Here is a 14,804-nt window from a genome sequence, read left to right as displayed (position 1 = left end):
AACTCTCTTGCCTGAGGTTTCAGCCTGCTGGCCTGGCCTGTGGATTTCGACTTGCTAACTCCCACAACCGTGTGCACCAATTTCTTAAAATCTCTCACTCTATATATACACACCTACTCCTACCATTTGATTGGTTCATCCACTCCACTCTTCATTTACCCAAGAGAAATGAGGGCATACATCCATCCAAAGACATGTACGTGGATGTTCATGACGGTTCTATTTGTAATAGTCAGGAACTAGAAACAACTCAGTGGCGATCAAGAGGTGAATGGACACAAAAACTACAGCATATTCATACAATGGAATTCTACTTACCAATAAAAAAGGAATAAACTATTGATGAATGGTAGAACATGGATAAACCTCAAAATAATCATGCTGGGGAAAGAAGCTAGACCAAAAAAGAGTATAAACTTTATTCTAGGACATGCCAACAAATATAAGTGAAGGAAAACGAATAGTGGTTGCTTAGGGAGAAGTGGGGCATTACCAAGAGACTTCTGGGGGTGAGATGGTTATGTTCAGTATCTTGAATGCGGTGATGGTTTTGTTTTTGTTTTTTTGAAGATATTATTTATTTATTTGACAGAGAGAGAGAAAACACACAAACAGAGGGGAGCTGGGAGCCTGATGTGGGACTCGATCCCAGGATCCTGGGATCAGGACCTGAACTGAAGGCAGACGCTTAACTGAGGTACCCAGGTGTCCCAACGGTGATGGCTGTACAGACATACATATATGTCAAGGCTTATCAGACTGTATACTTTTTTTTTTAAAGATTTTATTTATTCATTTGACAGAGAGAGAGATCACAAGCAGACAGAGAGGCAGGCAGAGAGAGAGGGAGAAGCAGGCTTCCCGCTGAGCAGAGAGCACGACATGGAACTCGATCCCAGGACCCTGAGATCATGATCTGAGCCAAAAGCAGAGGCTTAACCCACTGAACCACCAAACTGTACACTTTCAATATGTGCAGTTTACTGTGTAACAATGATATATCAACAAAGTTGTTTTAAAAGGTAGACATTTGTTAGAAGTGCTAAAGAAAAACTTAAAAGACTTAAAGAATAACACAGGCAGGTTTCCTTACATGGGATCAACTGTCTACAGAAAACCTAAAAGACCACTTCATTCCCATCTTGAGTCAGCCTTTTTAAACTAGAATGATCTTTAATCTGGGAAGGGTAAAAAAGGATTAAGGGGAAAAAAAGAAAAAAGTAATTGAAGCCAAAATAAAAAGGAGACAGAAAAAGAAGACAAGAATTGCTTTAAATTAGTATTTATAGATCAAAAAAAAAAATCCTATTCTAAGACATTAAATATATCTCCAAGTTTGGTAACTTCTAAGGAATCATAAGGAAATACCATGAGGATGGCTGCAGAATTCATACAAAATTCTAGAACAGATTTTTTTAATATGATAAATAAGAAGCCAGCTTCTGTAACATTGTCTTTGCTCCTGGTCCTCAACTCTTCCCAATGATTCCTTCTTGGATTCCCTTCTGGGTTCTTGTCCCACCTCTCCCTTATATCCTGGCACTCTCTGGATCCTTGTTACACTTCCATTCTCACTCCACAACAGGACTTGTAACCTTCCAGGGGAATCACGATTCCCTTTGAGAATGTGAGGAATGCTACACCCCACAATGATGCAGATCCACATAAAATTTTACATGTCATTATGCTCCCCCGAACACTGGGGCATGTATTCCTTACCTTCTCAGTGTGAGGACATTCCTCTCAGAATCCCAGCCTGGGCTTTGTCTAACAGCCCATGCAAAGTGAGATGTGCGCATTGCCGTGCTAATGGGAAATCTGAACGAACCCAGGACCTCGTATTCTTCTGGATGTGCAGGAGGCACAGTTCAGCGAGGTAGATGCTTAGGTTACCCAGTGAGTGCTGATTAACAGATTTACGAAAGTTTCTGCTGACTTTCTGTAGAAGCCCATCCTCTTACTTATTTTTTTAACAAAAGGCGATTTGAGTGAGGATTTAGACAACCATGCTGACCAAATTTTGAATAAGAAGTTGTAACAGTGAGGAGCTGGGTCATAGACCCAGTCAACACACTAATTCAGCCTCGGGGTAAAATGAAGGTCGGCAAAGAGCCCCAACTTCAAAGTCCTTTCCAGATGTATATTCTCCTTTTCCCCAACTACCAATAACCTGTGGACATTGAATGCATTCACCAAAACTGCACTCTCCTCGAGGACAAGGCCTACATCTTCCGTGTCTTCATCGAGTACCTCGAATGATGTTAGCATCACACTGTAGTTTGGGATGTATGATATACAGTGTAACAGACGACTCCAGAATCATGTGCCTACAACACAGGGGTTTATTTCTCACTTATGTCTATAATGTCTGTCATGGATTGGCTTCAGCTCTGCTCCATCACTCTGGGACGAGCTCTAGCTAAGGCATACTGGTTCCGTAACAGAGGAAAAAGAGCCCCTGGAAAACCACAAGATGGAATTTAAAGCATGTGTTCAAACAAGGAATATGTCGCTTCCTCTCACATTTTATTGGTCGAGGAAAACCAAGTGTCCAAACCTGATTTCAACAAAGTAGGAAATATAATCCTCCTGCAGAGGGGACCCTTGTAAAGAAAGGCAACAAATTCTTCTTAACAATAAAGCAGTCCACCACAGCGCCTTACCGATACTAAGTGCTGAGCAACTGGCAGTAATTATTTGTGTGCCAGGCCACAAATGCCAGCAGGCAGACTGTACTCTGTCTGTCTCACTGATGCACCAGTACCAGTGTGCTGGCCCCACACGGAAGGGCACGCTAAATGCTTACTACGTGAGCAGTGATAAGATGAGCACAGGATCGGTTATCAAAAAACCAGTGACAGGGTGCCTGGGTGGCTTAGTGGGTTAAGCCTCTGCCTTCGGCTCAGGTCATGATCTCAGGGTCCTGGGATCCCCACATCGGTCTCTCTGCTCAGCAGGGAGCCTGCTTCCCCCTCTCTCTCTACTTGCCTCTCTATCTACTTGTGATCTCTCTCTATATATCAAATAAATAAAATCTTTAAAAAAAAACCAAACTGACGTAGTACCACATCTGCGAATTTCTGATTTAGTGGAAAGTCGTTCTCTCTTCTGATTCTTGGGTGGTTGTTGTGAAGATTAAAGTAAAATGTATGTGAAAGCACCAAGAAAACTGTGCAGTTTTATACAAATGTTAGCTCAAATCTCCAGACAGTCAAATGGGATGAAATCTGAAAAAGATAAATTCATTTAAACTTTTATGGTAATGCCAAGACCTCATTCATGCATGTTACTTTCAAAGATCCAACTGGCAAATAAAGAATGAGAAAGATTAGACTTAAAGGAGCCCACGTGAGAAGGAGACAAGGTTTTAGTTGACCAGAAGCTCAATGTGATCAAAGGGTAATGTGGCTGCCAAAAAATGCAATGCAAATTTCAGGCTGCATTAATAGAAGTACAGTATTCAGATAATAGCTTAATTGTATTCAGCCATGGTCAGACCACATCTGAAGCAGTTGGTTCAGTTCTGGCCAACTGAAGAGGTATACTGACGAACAGACTTTGTCATGAGTTAGCAATGTGGTTGGAGAAAGGTCTGTAAAGCACGTCACGTGCATATCTTTTAAGAATTAGCTTCTTACCCCTGACTGTGGAAAAAAAGATCAAGTAGGATTTAATAGTCATTTTCAGATACTTGAAGAATTACTGTGTGTAAGAATTTATTGTGCGCTTCACATACATAGCCCTAGAATGCCAAGGACCTGTAAGTGAAAGTAAGATGGGAAACAGACTGATATCAATGAGAAGTTTTTCCAACAATTAGAAACCTTCTAAAACAAGGAAGGGTGGAGGACAGCATGGGGGAGACACTATAGAGAGGACAGAACTGGGAAAGTCATAGAAACCTAGCTCACTCCTCTATGTAACCCAGCATATCTGAGGCATTTGAAAAAGTCCAAACAGTATTTCTCTTTTCTGACAAAATAATAATAATATTAATAGTGACAACGAGGAACAAGAACTGAGATAAGAAGTAAAACAAGAAGTTGTTTGCCTTGACAAACACAGAAAGGCATGCTGTTGAAGGGAAATGAAATTTCAAGGCCAGATAACATTAAACGCGAACACAGTGTCCTGGTTTGTACAAAGGAAACGGGCTTCGTCAAAATTGTATTTATTCTAGAAGTTGTTTTTCTTAGCATGACCTACCTGCTATAATTTTCAGGGAGGTGCAAAAAATGTTTTAAAAGTTCCTCAAATGGCACTTAAACAAAAATTGGCTAATATAAAATTAGTGTTCTGATTACAAGATGATAAGTATATCCATCAGTTTGTATAAACACTCAAATTTCTCATGGCAGACTATCACACTGCATATTACTGGCATTTTAAAAATGGTCCTCGCACTTACTTTGTTTCCCCATTCTCTTCAAAATCCAGCACGTTTCCACTCTCATTCCAGCATTCGTTCCCACACCTTCCCTTCACCCTCTGGTCTCACTAGCAGGTCATAAAGCAGTATATAAAGACGAATGCCTGCGTGGTTTATCTGCAAGTCACCCAGAGTTACCAGTGAACATTCAACAATGCTTGTTAAATTCCTTCCTTTAACGGAACAGTTTTAAAAGTTACCCATTATGTGTTGTGACACAGAAGAAGTAAGTCAAAGGAGGCTGTAAGGACAAGCTGGCTATTATTTGTTATAAGAATAACCCACTCTTTACAAAGTAGTATCTTGGAATACAATTTCCTTCTTCCCTTAACATTTTCTTTGCATCCTAAATGGGCTATTTAACAGGGTTTCATAGTGCATAAGATTTTCATAGAACACAGTACTGACACAAATGACTGACATCCTACTGATTTCCCTCACTGTAGGGAAGTAAATGTAAGAAGGAGAGAAAAACAGGTTCACAGACTAATTAAAGTAAATGTGTATGTACTTTTCTGGAATGAATGCAAATCTGGATTTTAAACAATCAATTATTCTAAGCCAAAGTCATAAAGGAAAATGTAAAAAAGGAAAAAAGCTGAATATATATTCTCTACTAAAGGAATGAAATGTTAGGACTTATCTGTACAGGTTAAGGCTTGTTTAAGAACTTGTCGCTGGATTCTTATACTTGCTATTTCTCTCCCTCCTCTCTTGTGGGCACTACCTAGAAATGCACAGGTCGTGGGAACACAATGCTCTGCTGCAGACATGAGGAGAACACAGTTTCAAATCTCCCATGTCCACCCATCTGACAGAAACAGTCTATACTCCACTGGGAGACCAGAGAATGAGTCAGTAAGGGGATAAAACAGTTGCTAGGTGAAAGGTACAGCTAACTAAAAATGTTAAGTTTCTTTTCAATTAGATATTCACATATTAAAGCAACTGATTTTAAATGATGCACAATAAACATTCATTTGTTTAAACAAGAAGCCACTAGAAATTAAGTAGAGCTAACATTTACTGGTGTTTTCTGGGTGGTGGGCATTCTCGTATACACTTCATCACAGCCATATAAAGCAGCATTCTCAACATCCTCATTTTCAGATATGAACAAGGAGGTACGGGATGGTTAAGTAAGTTGCAGAAGTTCACACAGTACCGACAGGCAGGAAAGGGCTATGTATTTAGGCAGGGCAGCGTCAGGGCCCACTTTTTAACCTCTACGAGTGGCATCAATGTATTATACTTTGACATACGAAGGTCTTGAGTCTGTTTGCTTTAGTCACATATGAAGAAATTTTTTCATGAGCTATCGGACCTGTATAGAATTTATAAAATCATTGTTAACATGTTTTCACAACCAACTTTTAGGATTAGATAACTAAATCCAAAACGCTTCATTTAAGACACAAGAACTTGGGGCGCCTGGGTGGCTCAGTGGTTTAAGCCGCTGCCTTCGGCTCGGGTCATGATCTCAGGGTCCTGGGATCGAGTCCCATGTCCGGCTCTCTGCTCTGAAGGGAGCCTGCTTCCCTCTCACTCTCTCTGCCTGCCTCTCTGCCTACTTGTGATCTCTCTCTGTCAAATAAGTAAATAAAAAATCAAAAAAAAAAAAAAAAGAAAAGAAAAAAAAAAGACACAAGAACTTAGTATCATCTTCCTATGTGTCTTTCGGCTTTATTATACTTCACGATAAGTGCAACTGGGTGCCTCTGACATACACAGCCTGACACTATGTCATTAAAAACACTGCACAGACTGGATCTGGGATGTTTTACTCACATGGGAGTACATTAAAGCAATTCTGCTACTTCACAAATTCTAAATGCAATTATTCAACAGACATTTGAATACTTAATGAACATCAAGTAGTACAGATACAAAGATAAAATTAGATGGGCTCTGTTCTCAAGGAAGTCCACCATTACAAAACAAAGAAATAAATGCTTTTATGGAGTTGTGACCAAGGTTCCAAGGGAGCAGACTCCTGCCTGGCACGGTAAGAAAGACAGCAGCTCCCTTTGCAAAGGCATGGAGATGTAAGAGAACATTTTCCTCTCAGGGAATATCAAGCAGTTTAAGTAGGACTAGAATGAAGGGCTGACATGGGAAATGAGAGAAAGAGCGAGAAGAGAAGAAGAATGAAGTTGGTCTTAGATAAAGAAAAGTCTTCAAAATCATAATAAAAGGACCCAACCACTGTAAGGATTTAAGTAGAACAGTGATAAGATCAAATATGCTACCAATAGTGGTTATCACACTTTTATTTTAAACAACAGAACCCTGCTCTCAAAAGAAACCTGTGTAAACTTTCATACTTATAATTGATCAAAGTAAGATTGCACTGGTTGAAATTGGAATGAACCTGCCTGACTTCTTCCAGAACCTTTTACAGAATAGTTTCAAAACCACTGCTTTAGAGAGAAAAATTAATATATCCATACAATTCTGTTCTTTTAAAAAAAGATTTATTGACCCATTTGAGATAAAGAGACCACGGGCTCAAGGGTGTGGGAGGAAGAGGAAAGGGAGGGAGAGAATCTCAAGCCAGATTCCTGCAGACTGTGGGGCCCATTCTCAGGACCCCGAGATCATGACCTGAGCCAAAATGAAGAGTCTGACATTCATCCAACTGAACTGCCCAAGCATCCTTACCATTGTGTTCTATTTACCTCATGCCTCTCCCAATGTGATTCTAACTTCTCAATGATTCATTCTTGTAGTTGATCTTCAATCATAGAGTTAGGCATACGCAAAACCAAGCAAACAGTACTAGACCTTAAAAAAAAATCAATGACGAACTGTTATAATACAGAAAAAAATAAGATAAGATTAATATCAGCCTGTTCATCCTTCAGTTAAATTATAATTTAAATGAGCACATTGTATAACCTCATACTAACTACTGTATTTATGGCCACAGGATAGTCAACACTGTACAGTGTTGGAAAATATAGGATATGTGATTATAATTGATATAATGTATTTTTTTGAAGATTGATAATCTTGAATTTTCTTAACAATGATTTTGAATCTGATAATCCTTCCCCATCTGTTATCCCACCTTATAAAATGTGGAGCTCTATGTGATCACTGAAAATCATCAGTGTGGAAGTACTTATTCTTCCCCAGCCATTAGCAGTAATACGTAAACTGATTCAAGAGTCCCATATACTTCTCCTGGCAGTTTGCTACTCTTGACTCTTCACAGTCAGAAGTGCTAATAAAAAAGCAAGGTTACAATCAGAAGGAAAAAGTATTTAATGATTAATTTAAAACATTTTGTATTAAAACAAATATATTCCCTTTATACAACTAAATTAACCCATACAATGCCTCTTTACCTTTATCCTCTCCATTCCTTGCAGTAGTATTTGGGGCAAGGTGGGGAGAGGGGTATATAACCACTTAAATAATCTCAGAAGTGTTTAAAGTTCTTTCCCCTTTATAAATCATAAATTAAAAGCAAATGTTCAAAGCAGTATTTAACATGTATTAAGAGTTACAGAACAATCTCACTTTTCTCCATCAGATAAGACACTAGGAAAAAAAAACTACCACCACCCTGGGCCACTCTATCATGCATTAAAAGTTCCGCCATAGTAAGTGGCTAAAGGCCAATTATTGATAATTATTAAAAGGAGGAAGATGGGAAAGAAGCACAGGATATAAATTAAATCTTTCAATATATCATTTGACTAATGTGTATAATATATTTACTTACAGGCATGTTTAAGAAAGGATCCTTAAACAGACTCAACAGAAATGTCTTTATAAAGGAAACACCATTTCCATATGATATTGTAAACCCACCCAGTCCAACACTGATCAGTTCTGCACACACTCTATCCTACCTAAATTTGCCAAAATTGCTAACTATTCTCATATAAATTTGTTTAGGATAAAGACAACTCTCTGATTATAACAAAAGTAAGTTACACCACACGCTCCAATTAAATTAGTGCATTTTATGAAAAGAACCTAATAAATCACTCATTTCCACTTCTTTCAAATATAAAAGTGTGAAGACTCCAAAATAGTCGTTAAGAACAAAGTGCTTTTAAAAAAAAAACTTTGAAAATAAAATACTTGAAAGTAATCCTATAAAAACATACCAAAAAAATCCTCATATATAAGATAACAATCAAAACAATACCTGATATCAAATACTTAACTGTATATTTAATTAGAAGTTTTAACCGTAAAATTTTCATCCTTTGCCCATTTAAGGGCAAGTTGTTTTGAAAAATATTCCATAGACAGATATTTTTAAATGAGACTGTACACCTAGTATTCTGATTTTAATAATATATCAAATAAAATTAGAACAAATGTTAATAATAGTTATAAATATTAAATTATACATACTGTGTTTAACTGTCCCTGGAGTAACTAAAAATGTTTATAAAATATCTTAAGATAAATTTATATTTTCCTCTACTTTGTGAAAATTGCAATAACCTATTTATTTTTATTTTTTATTATGCTGTTTAATTAGCCAACAAATAGAAGTACATCATTAGAATCTTTCTATTTAGTAATACTTTGTGATTAAAGCATACTCAGTAAGTGAAATTCAAACAGTGTCCCAGATGGAACAGCTTTGAGAAGATACACAGGGCAGATTTACAAGAGAACTTTCTATTGATAGTGTAGATACCATCCAACACTAAAAACTAGCGCGACTGGAGTTTAGAAAGCATAAACAAGCAAGAATGAAAGAAAATCCTTTAGGGAGAATGAGAAAAATACAATTCACAGGATAAACTGTAACTCTGAACTTGGCCTTTTTGATTTTTCCAACTTTTGTCCCAATTTCTATAGATTACAAGGTCCAATTTTTTTTAAAAATCCCATATAGAAGATTTACATATACCTCTCAGTTATTAGGTAATATTTTATGCTTAAGAAGTCTAGCAAATATTATTTAAAAACCCAACTTTACATAAAGCATGTACTAACTGCATTTTATAGAAAAATGGGAACAGAAAAATTGAATGACATTTTTAAAGTGACATTGAGTTAAATAATGAAACTGATAACATAAATCAGCCTTATGTTCCAATTAAAATTTTTTATTATTATTATTTTTTTTTAGAGAGCAAGAGGGGAGAGGAGCAGAAGGAGGAGGAGAGAGAGAACCTCAAGCAGGCCCCAGGCCCAGCAAGGTAGGACTCCATCTACCAGAGATCATGATTTGAGATGAAAATCAAGAATTCAACATTCAACTGACTGAGCCAGTCAGGCACCCCTTGGCACAAATATTTTAAATCCAAAACAGTCTACTTAATTTTTTGCATTATTTAAAATTTGTTTAATTAAATGCCCTTATTACTGATAAATCCAAGTAATAAGGTTTTTTAAAATCTCACCATGCTCTAAAATTAGCAATCCCTTGAGACAATACCTTGGAATTTTTTCTTTAAACTGAAAAAATTTCTTTTAATATCACATCTTCAAACTTCATTTTAACTCACTTGTTCAAGAGAGGAACTAAGAGCCTGTACTAAGAACGCAATGGCATCATTCAAGCTGCTCCCTCAATTTTTATAATATTCAATGATGATAAGAGGAAAAACACCGTGCCCATTATCCCAAAGTTGGGCTCTCAACCCATATTTGGCAGGAAAATAATTTCTTGCTTTCTGTCCAAAGCACAAAAACAAAACAAAAACTATTAAAGCACTCAAACACTTTGATGCTTTGAACACTTATATACCCGTATAAAGGTCTTACCCTTTAAATTCCGTCTCTAAAAATAAGACATCTCTCAAACTGCGGAGAAGTATCACTCTTATGAAGCCAGACATGAACAGTTTAAGGCAAACTAGATTAATTACCCATTGTACACAGTTTCTTCCTTTACCCTGTATCCCAACATAAAGTTTGAGATAACCTGTAAGCAAGTTCTAATTGTATTAACTCACATTACTGTTTTGTTTATACATCACCCAAGCAAGATGATTTCAGATGAAAACTCGCTGAGTAGCTCATTCAAGACCTTCTATGATTCCAAATAAACCCAACTGCACTAACAAAAAGAAAAAAAAAAAGTTCCCTGAAAAGTTCAAAGAGTACATAGTCCTTCTTTTATCAAAATAGAATTTTTCACAAGTGACCCAAAGAGAATTACAGCTTAGGAAAATCAAGCCTTTAATTCTGAGGAATAATTTGCACCTAGAGAAAAATTCAAGGTAATGGTTTTCAATGCATGTGGACTTTAGACCAAATCTACTTATTTTGATTTTGCTGAAGTCTGGGTATAACCACTCATTGGCCTATGCTACAGGACCACTGTCCTAGTAACAGTATCTTACAACAAGGTGCTTTTGATACCTTAACTACACTACCTTGGATGGGCTTCCACACAAACCTGACCATAAAATTTTGGCATTTTAATTAGGTTTCAATGTACTTCTTAAACGGCACAGCTCAAATCAGATGACAAGTTTTCTATTCATAACATATTAATAGGCAGTATACAAGCAGCATAAGCTTGAATTTAAGAAGCCCATAAATATTAATTTTGTACCCACTTTTGAGAAAGGGAGAACTCAAGGTACATACTGATAAATCTTACATTATTCCCCAAATCTATTCCTAAATTGTTGTATGCCAAATGATTTTTTATAAATCAAGTCACGTTTGGTTAAGTACCATGTAAAAGGGATTATTTGAAGGCACTTTTTAGTGAATCCTTTTTGTAAAATATAGGATTCTCACATACCTAACCACTAGTTAATTTGTTTTGCAATCTTATACTTGTAAATATCGTATTTCCTAGAGCACAGCTGCTTTCCCAGGCCAAATTCATCCCAGTATCACTGCCTTTCTCCTTATTTCCCAACCTTTAAAAATGTCACCCAAAAAACCATTTGTCAGTACAGACTATACAAGCAATACCAGAAAAGTTGAAAAAAGAAGTTAAGTGATTCTTTTAAAGTAAAATAGAAAGGTATGCATTCTTCAAAAAGAAATCAATGACTTATTTTTGGCAGTGAGCACAATAAATTCCCAATAAAAATGATTTAAAAAAATCAAGATATGCATATCTCAAATCTCTTTCCCGGCCACCTGGGTGGCTCAGTGGGTTGAGCCTCTGCCTCAGGTCAAGATCCCAGGGTCCTGGGATCAAACTCCACATCGGGCTCTCTGCTCAGCAGGGAGCCTGTTTTCCCCCTCTCTCTGCCTGCTTATGATCTCTCTCTCTCTCTCAAATAAATAAATTAAAAAAAAAAAAACTTTAAAAAAAAATCTCTTTCCCATATGTCTTTATCACTTGGTGGAAACTGTTCAAGAACAGTTTATCTCCATGAACACGTGACCTCCATTATGCTATCAAGGTCAATGAGATCTACAGGAGGGGCATATGCTGAGTAAGTGCTGATATGCCCAATTCTACAGTTCCCTTTAAAAAGAGAGAAGGAAGGACGAAAAAAATTATTTATATATTACAGGAAATGATGTTTTAGGTTGTAACAGTCAAGTAGCCCATGACAGGATTGTTTACAGACATATGTCAGCAACAGCCAATAGGAGTAAGACCTCAAAGGGGCATCAGAAGAGTCAGATACAAAAACTGCTGCACAAAAAGAATGAACAAGATCCCAAACTGAATAGACCTCCTTTACATCTTGGACTGAAACTCTTCGGTACCTTGGGTACATGCCACAACCACTCAATTTTGAAGTGAGGGTTTTCTGTCGACAGAACTTTTTGAAAATGACAAATAATGGAAGACCCACAATCAAGAGAAGAGGCTCCCGCGTGTCAGAAATTCTCAAGTAAGGAGCAAGTTTGCATACGCTGGCCCTGCCAGTTAACATCGACCTCACCAGGTGTCCTGGTTTTCCCTTATCCTTCACAGAAGACTCCTTCAGACATTTCCTCAGCTGTCACAATCCTGCACCTTTCACAAACCACAGGTTTTCTTGGATGAGATTTAAATTTTAAAACACATTACCCACTTGGTATAATCCGCTTAAGCTGGACTTACTACTCAAAAAATCCTTATCAATTTGAAGCTATTATATTTGAGATACCCAAGCAACTTCCAAATATGAAAAAATGACATGTGAGAGCTAGCGCCTGATAATTTAAAAGGGACTTAGTGGAGAGCATTTAACTGGATCACTCATTTTAAGGTCTGGTAAGAGCAATGTAAGAGCGGACAATTAAAGAGGAAAAACCCCAGCAGAACCACTGGTTATTCACAATACTGGTTATGTAGTAGTCTTCCAAGTTACACTCACGGAAGCTCCTGATTGGTGGGTGGCACTGGGTCAGTGTGATTACTTAACCCTGGCAGTTACAACTAAACTCCACTCCGATGAGCTCCAAAGCTTATTACAAAAAGGGGACTGCCTGAGCATATCAAGGACTACACTGCCCTCCCAGTTTTCTCCCACGGACCACGGAGCCTGACACCTGAAACTCATGCGACAGACATTCCCGTGTTTCATTCCAAGTTTTGTATTTATCGTTGATAAGCCCCCTGGGCACCGATTCAGTGGCGGGTGGTAATGTGAAAGATTTACCCATTTCCTGCACACCCAGGGAAGAGCTCATGACCATGCAAGCAGTTCCCTCTCTCCCAAGTAACTTTTTTATCATTTGGTCCTAAAATAACCACAAGCAACAAACACCAAACACTGGCATGGCAACGTCCACACATCATGCCCCAGTGCTACCCACAGGCAGATTTGTTCATCTCTGGTCCCCATCCAGACGGGTCCTCCCGGTCCCTCTCCCTTCCGTCCGGTCCTGCCTGGCTTCCCCGAGTTTTGCTGTGAAATCCGCCACTTGCGCTGGCCCGGGCAAAAGCACAGAGCCTCGTCCCAAGGGCAGAGTTTCCCTCAACTGCCCGAGGACCCCGTCCGAAAAGCTTCCAGCGGACCAAACCTCACCTACCCCCCCCCCCAACCCCGCGCACCTTGCTCGGCTCCTCGCCCCCTCCCGGTACTTTACCAAGCCCCAGAGAAGGGCCCTCCCGTCGCCTGACCCCACGCCCGGGTCACCCTGCCAACTCCTACCCGGCAGCTGCACTCCCCCGGTGCCGAGCCCCCTCACCAGCCAGGGGCCGGACCCCGAGGGGCAGCGGCGCAAAAAAAATAAATAAATAAATACCCCCCCCCCCCCGTCAGGCTGACCCTGCGACGCCCCCCAGAGGCCAGGTCCCGAGCGCCTGTCAGCGTCCCCGGAAGGAGTCAGGCAGGGGGCTGAGCGCTCCCCTGTCCTCTTCTGACGCCCTCTGCCCCCCGCCGCCGCACTCACCTGGCGGGCTCTCGCTGAGGGGCTGGGCGAAGGTACCGGGGGTCGCGCGAGGAGGCCGGCCGCCCGCCCGCCGCAGCCCCCACCCGCCCGCGCCCGCGCCCGCTCCCGCTCGCGGCCGGCGCGCGCCCCAGGCCCGACGCGCGCCCCGAGCGCCATGGGGAGGGGGCGCGGGGACGCGCGAGAGCCGGGGAGGAGGGGGGTCCGGGGGGCGGGGGCGAGGGGCGCGGTGAGAGCAGTGGCTCGGCGGCGTCCGCGGAGAGAAAGCAGCCTCGGCCGCGTTCGTCATGGCGCGCGGCAACAGCGGCGGCTCCCTCCGGCCTCCCGGCTCCCTCGCCTTTAGTTTGACCTTTCCCTCCAGTGTGTCTGAGGGAGAGCGGCGGTGCGCGCGCGTGTGCATGTCTCCGTGTGCGCGCGCGCGCGTGGGGAAGGGGCGGGTTCGCTCCCCGACGCCTGACGTCACTGCCATGGCAACGGCAGCCCCGCCCCTCGCCTCCTGTTTCCTGCCCCAGCCCTCGGTGCACGTTCCGGGGTCTCACGTGTTCACTCACACGCACGCACGCACGCTCGGAGCGCGCGCGCCCAGAGCTCTCCGGTTCCTGGGCGTGGGGGCGGGGAGGGGGGAGTGGGGAGGCCATCTGGGCCGCCTCGCTGACTCGCTGAATTTGACCAATCCTGAGAGAAGGAGACGTGGGCGAGGCGGGCCCGGCTGCCGGGTCGGCGTGAAAAATTTCCTCAGGCAGAACGAAAACCCTTCGAGAGCGACTGAGCATGCCCGGTGGTGGCAGGGCGCGTTCCCGGGAGTTCAGGCAGGAGGAGGGGCAGGCGGCCGGCAGTCCCGGGAAGGGCACCTCCGGTCCCAGTGCGGGGAAGATTAAGCCCTAGGAAACCCGCACTCCGTGGTGTTAGGGTCCGCAACTTCCGATTGCAGTCTGGCCTTGCAGCTGCTGCTGTGTGACCTCGGATGTATTACTCACACGCTCTGAACTGTCTTGGGTAAAATGGGGTTAGTAAAGTCTGCTACGGTGGTTGTGAGGATCGGAAGAGAAGTGGAATGAAAAGGACAGATAGCACAGGGAAGTAGTCAGGAGTGTAATAG

General features: G+C 41.2%; 1 protein-coding gene across 1 annotated transcript in view; it reads right to left on the bottom strand.

The window, feature by feature from the left end:
• Nucleotides 1–14,174, bottom strand: part of LOC123940845 (basic proline-rich protein-like) — a 60,408-nt gene extending 46,234 nt beyond the window's left edge. The window contains exon 1 of the mRNA XM_046003799.1: nt 13,709–14,174. Within this exon, the coding sequence (XP_045859755.1) occupies nt 13,709–14,174 (466 nt within the window). The remainder of the gene's footprint in view (nt 1–13,708) is intronic.
• Between the last annotated feature and the right edge of the window lie 630 nt (nt 14,175–14,804).

The sequence above is a fragment of the Meles meles genome, chromosome 1 (genome assembly GCF_922984935.1).
Source record: "Meles meles chromosome 1, mMelMel3.1 paternal haplotype, whole genome shotgun sequence".
Taxonomy (NCBI): domain Eukaryota; kingdom Metazoa; phylum Chordata; class Mammalia; order Carnivora; family Mustelidae; genus Meles; species Meles meles.
This window is presented reverse-complemented; position numbering and strand designations above follow the sequence as displayed.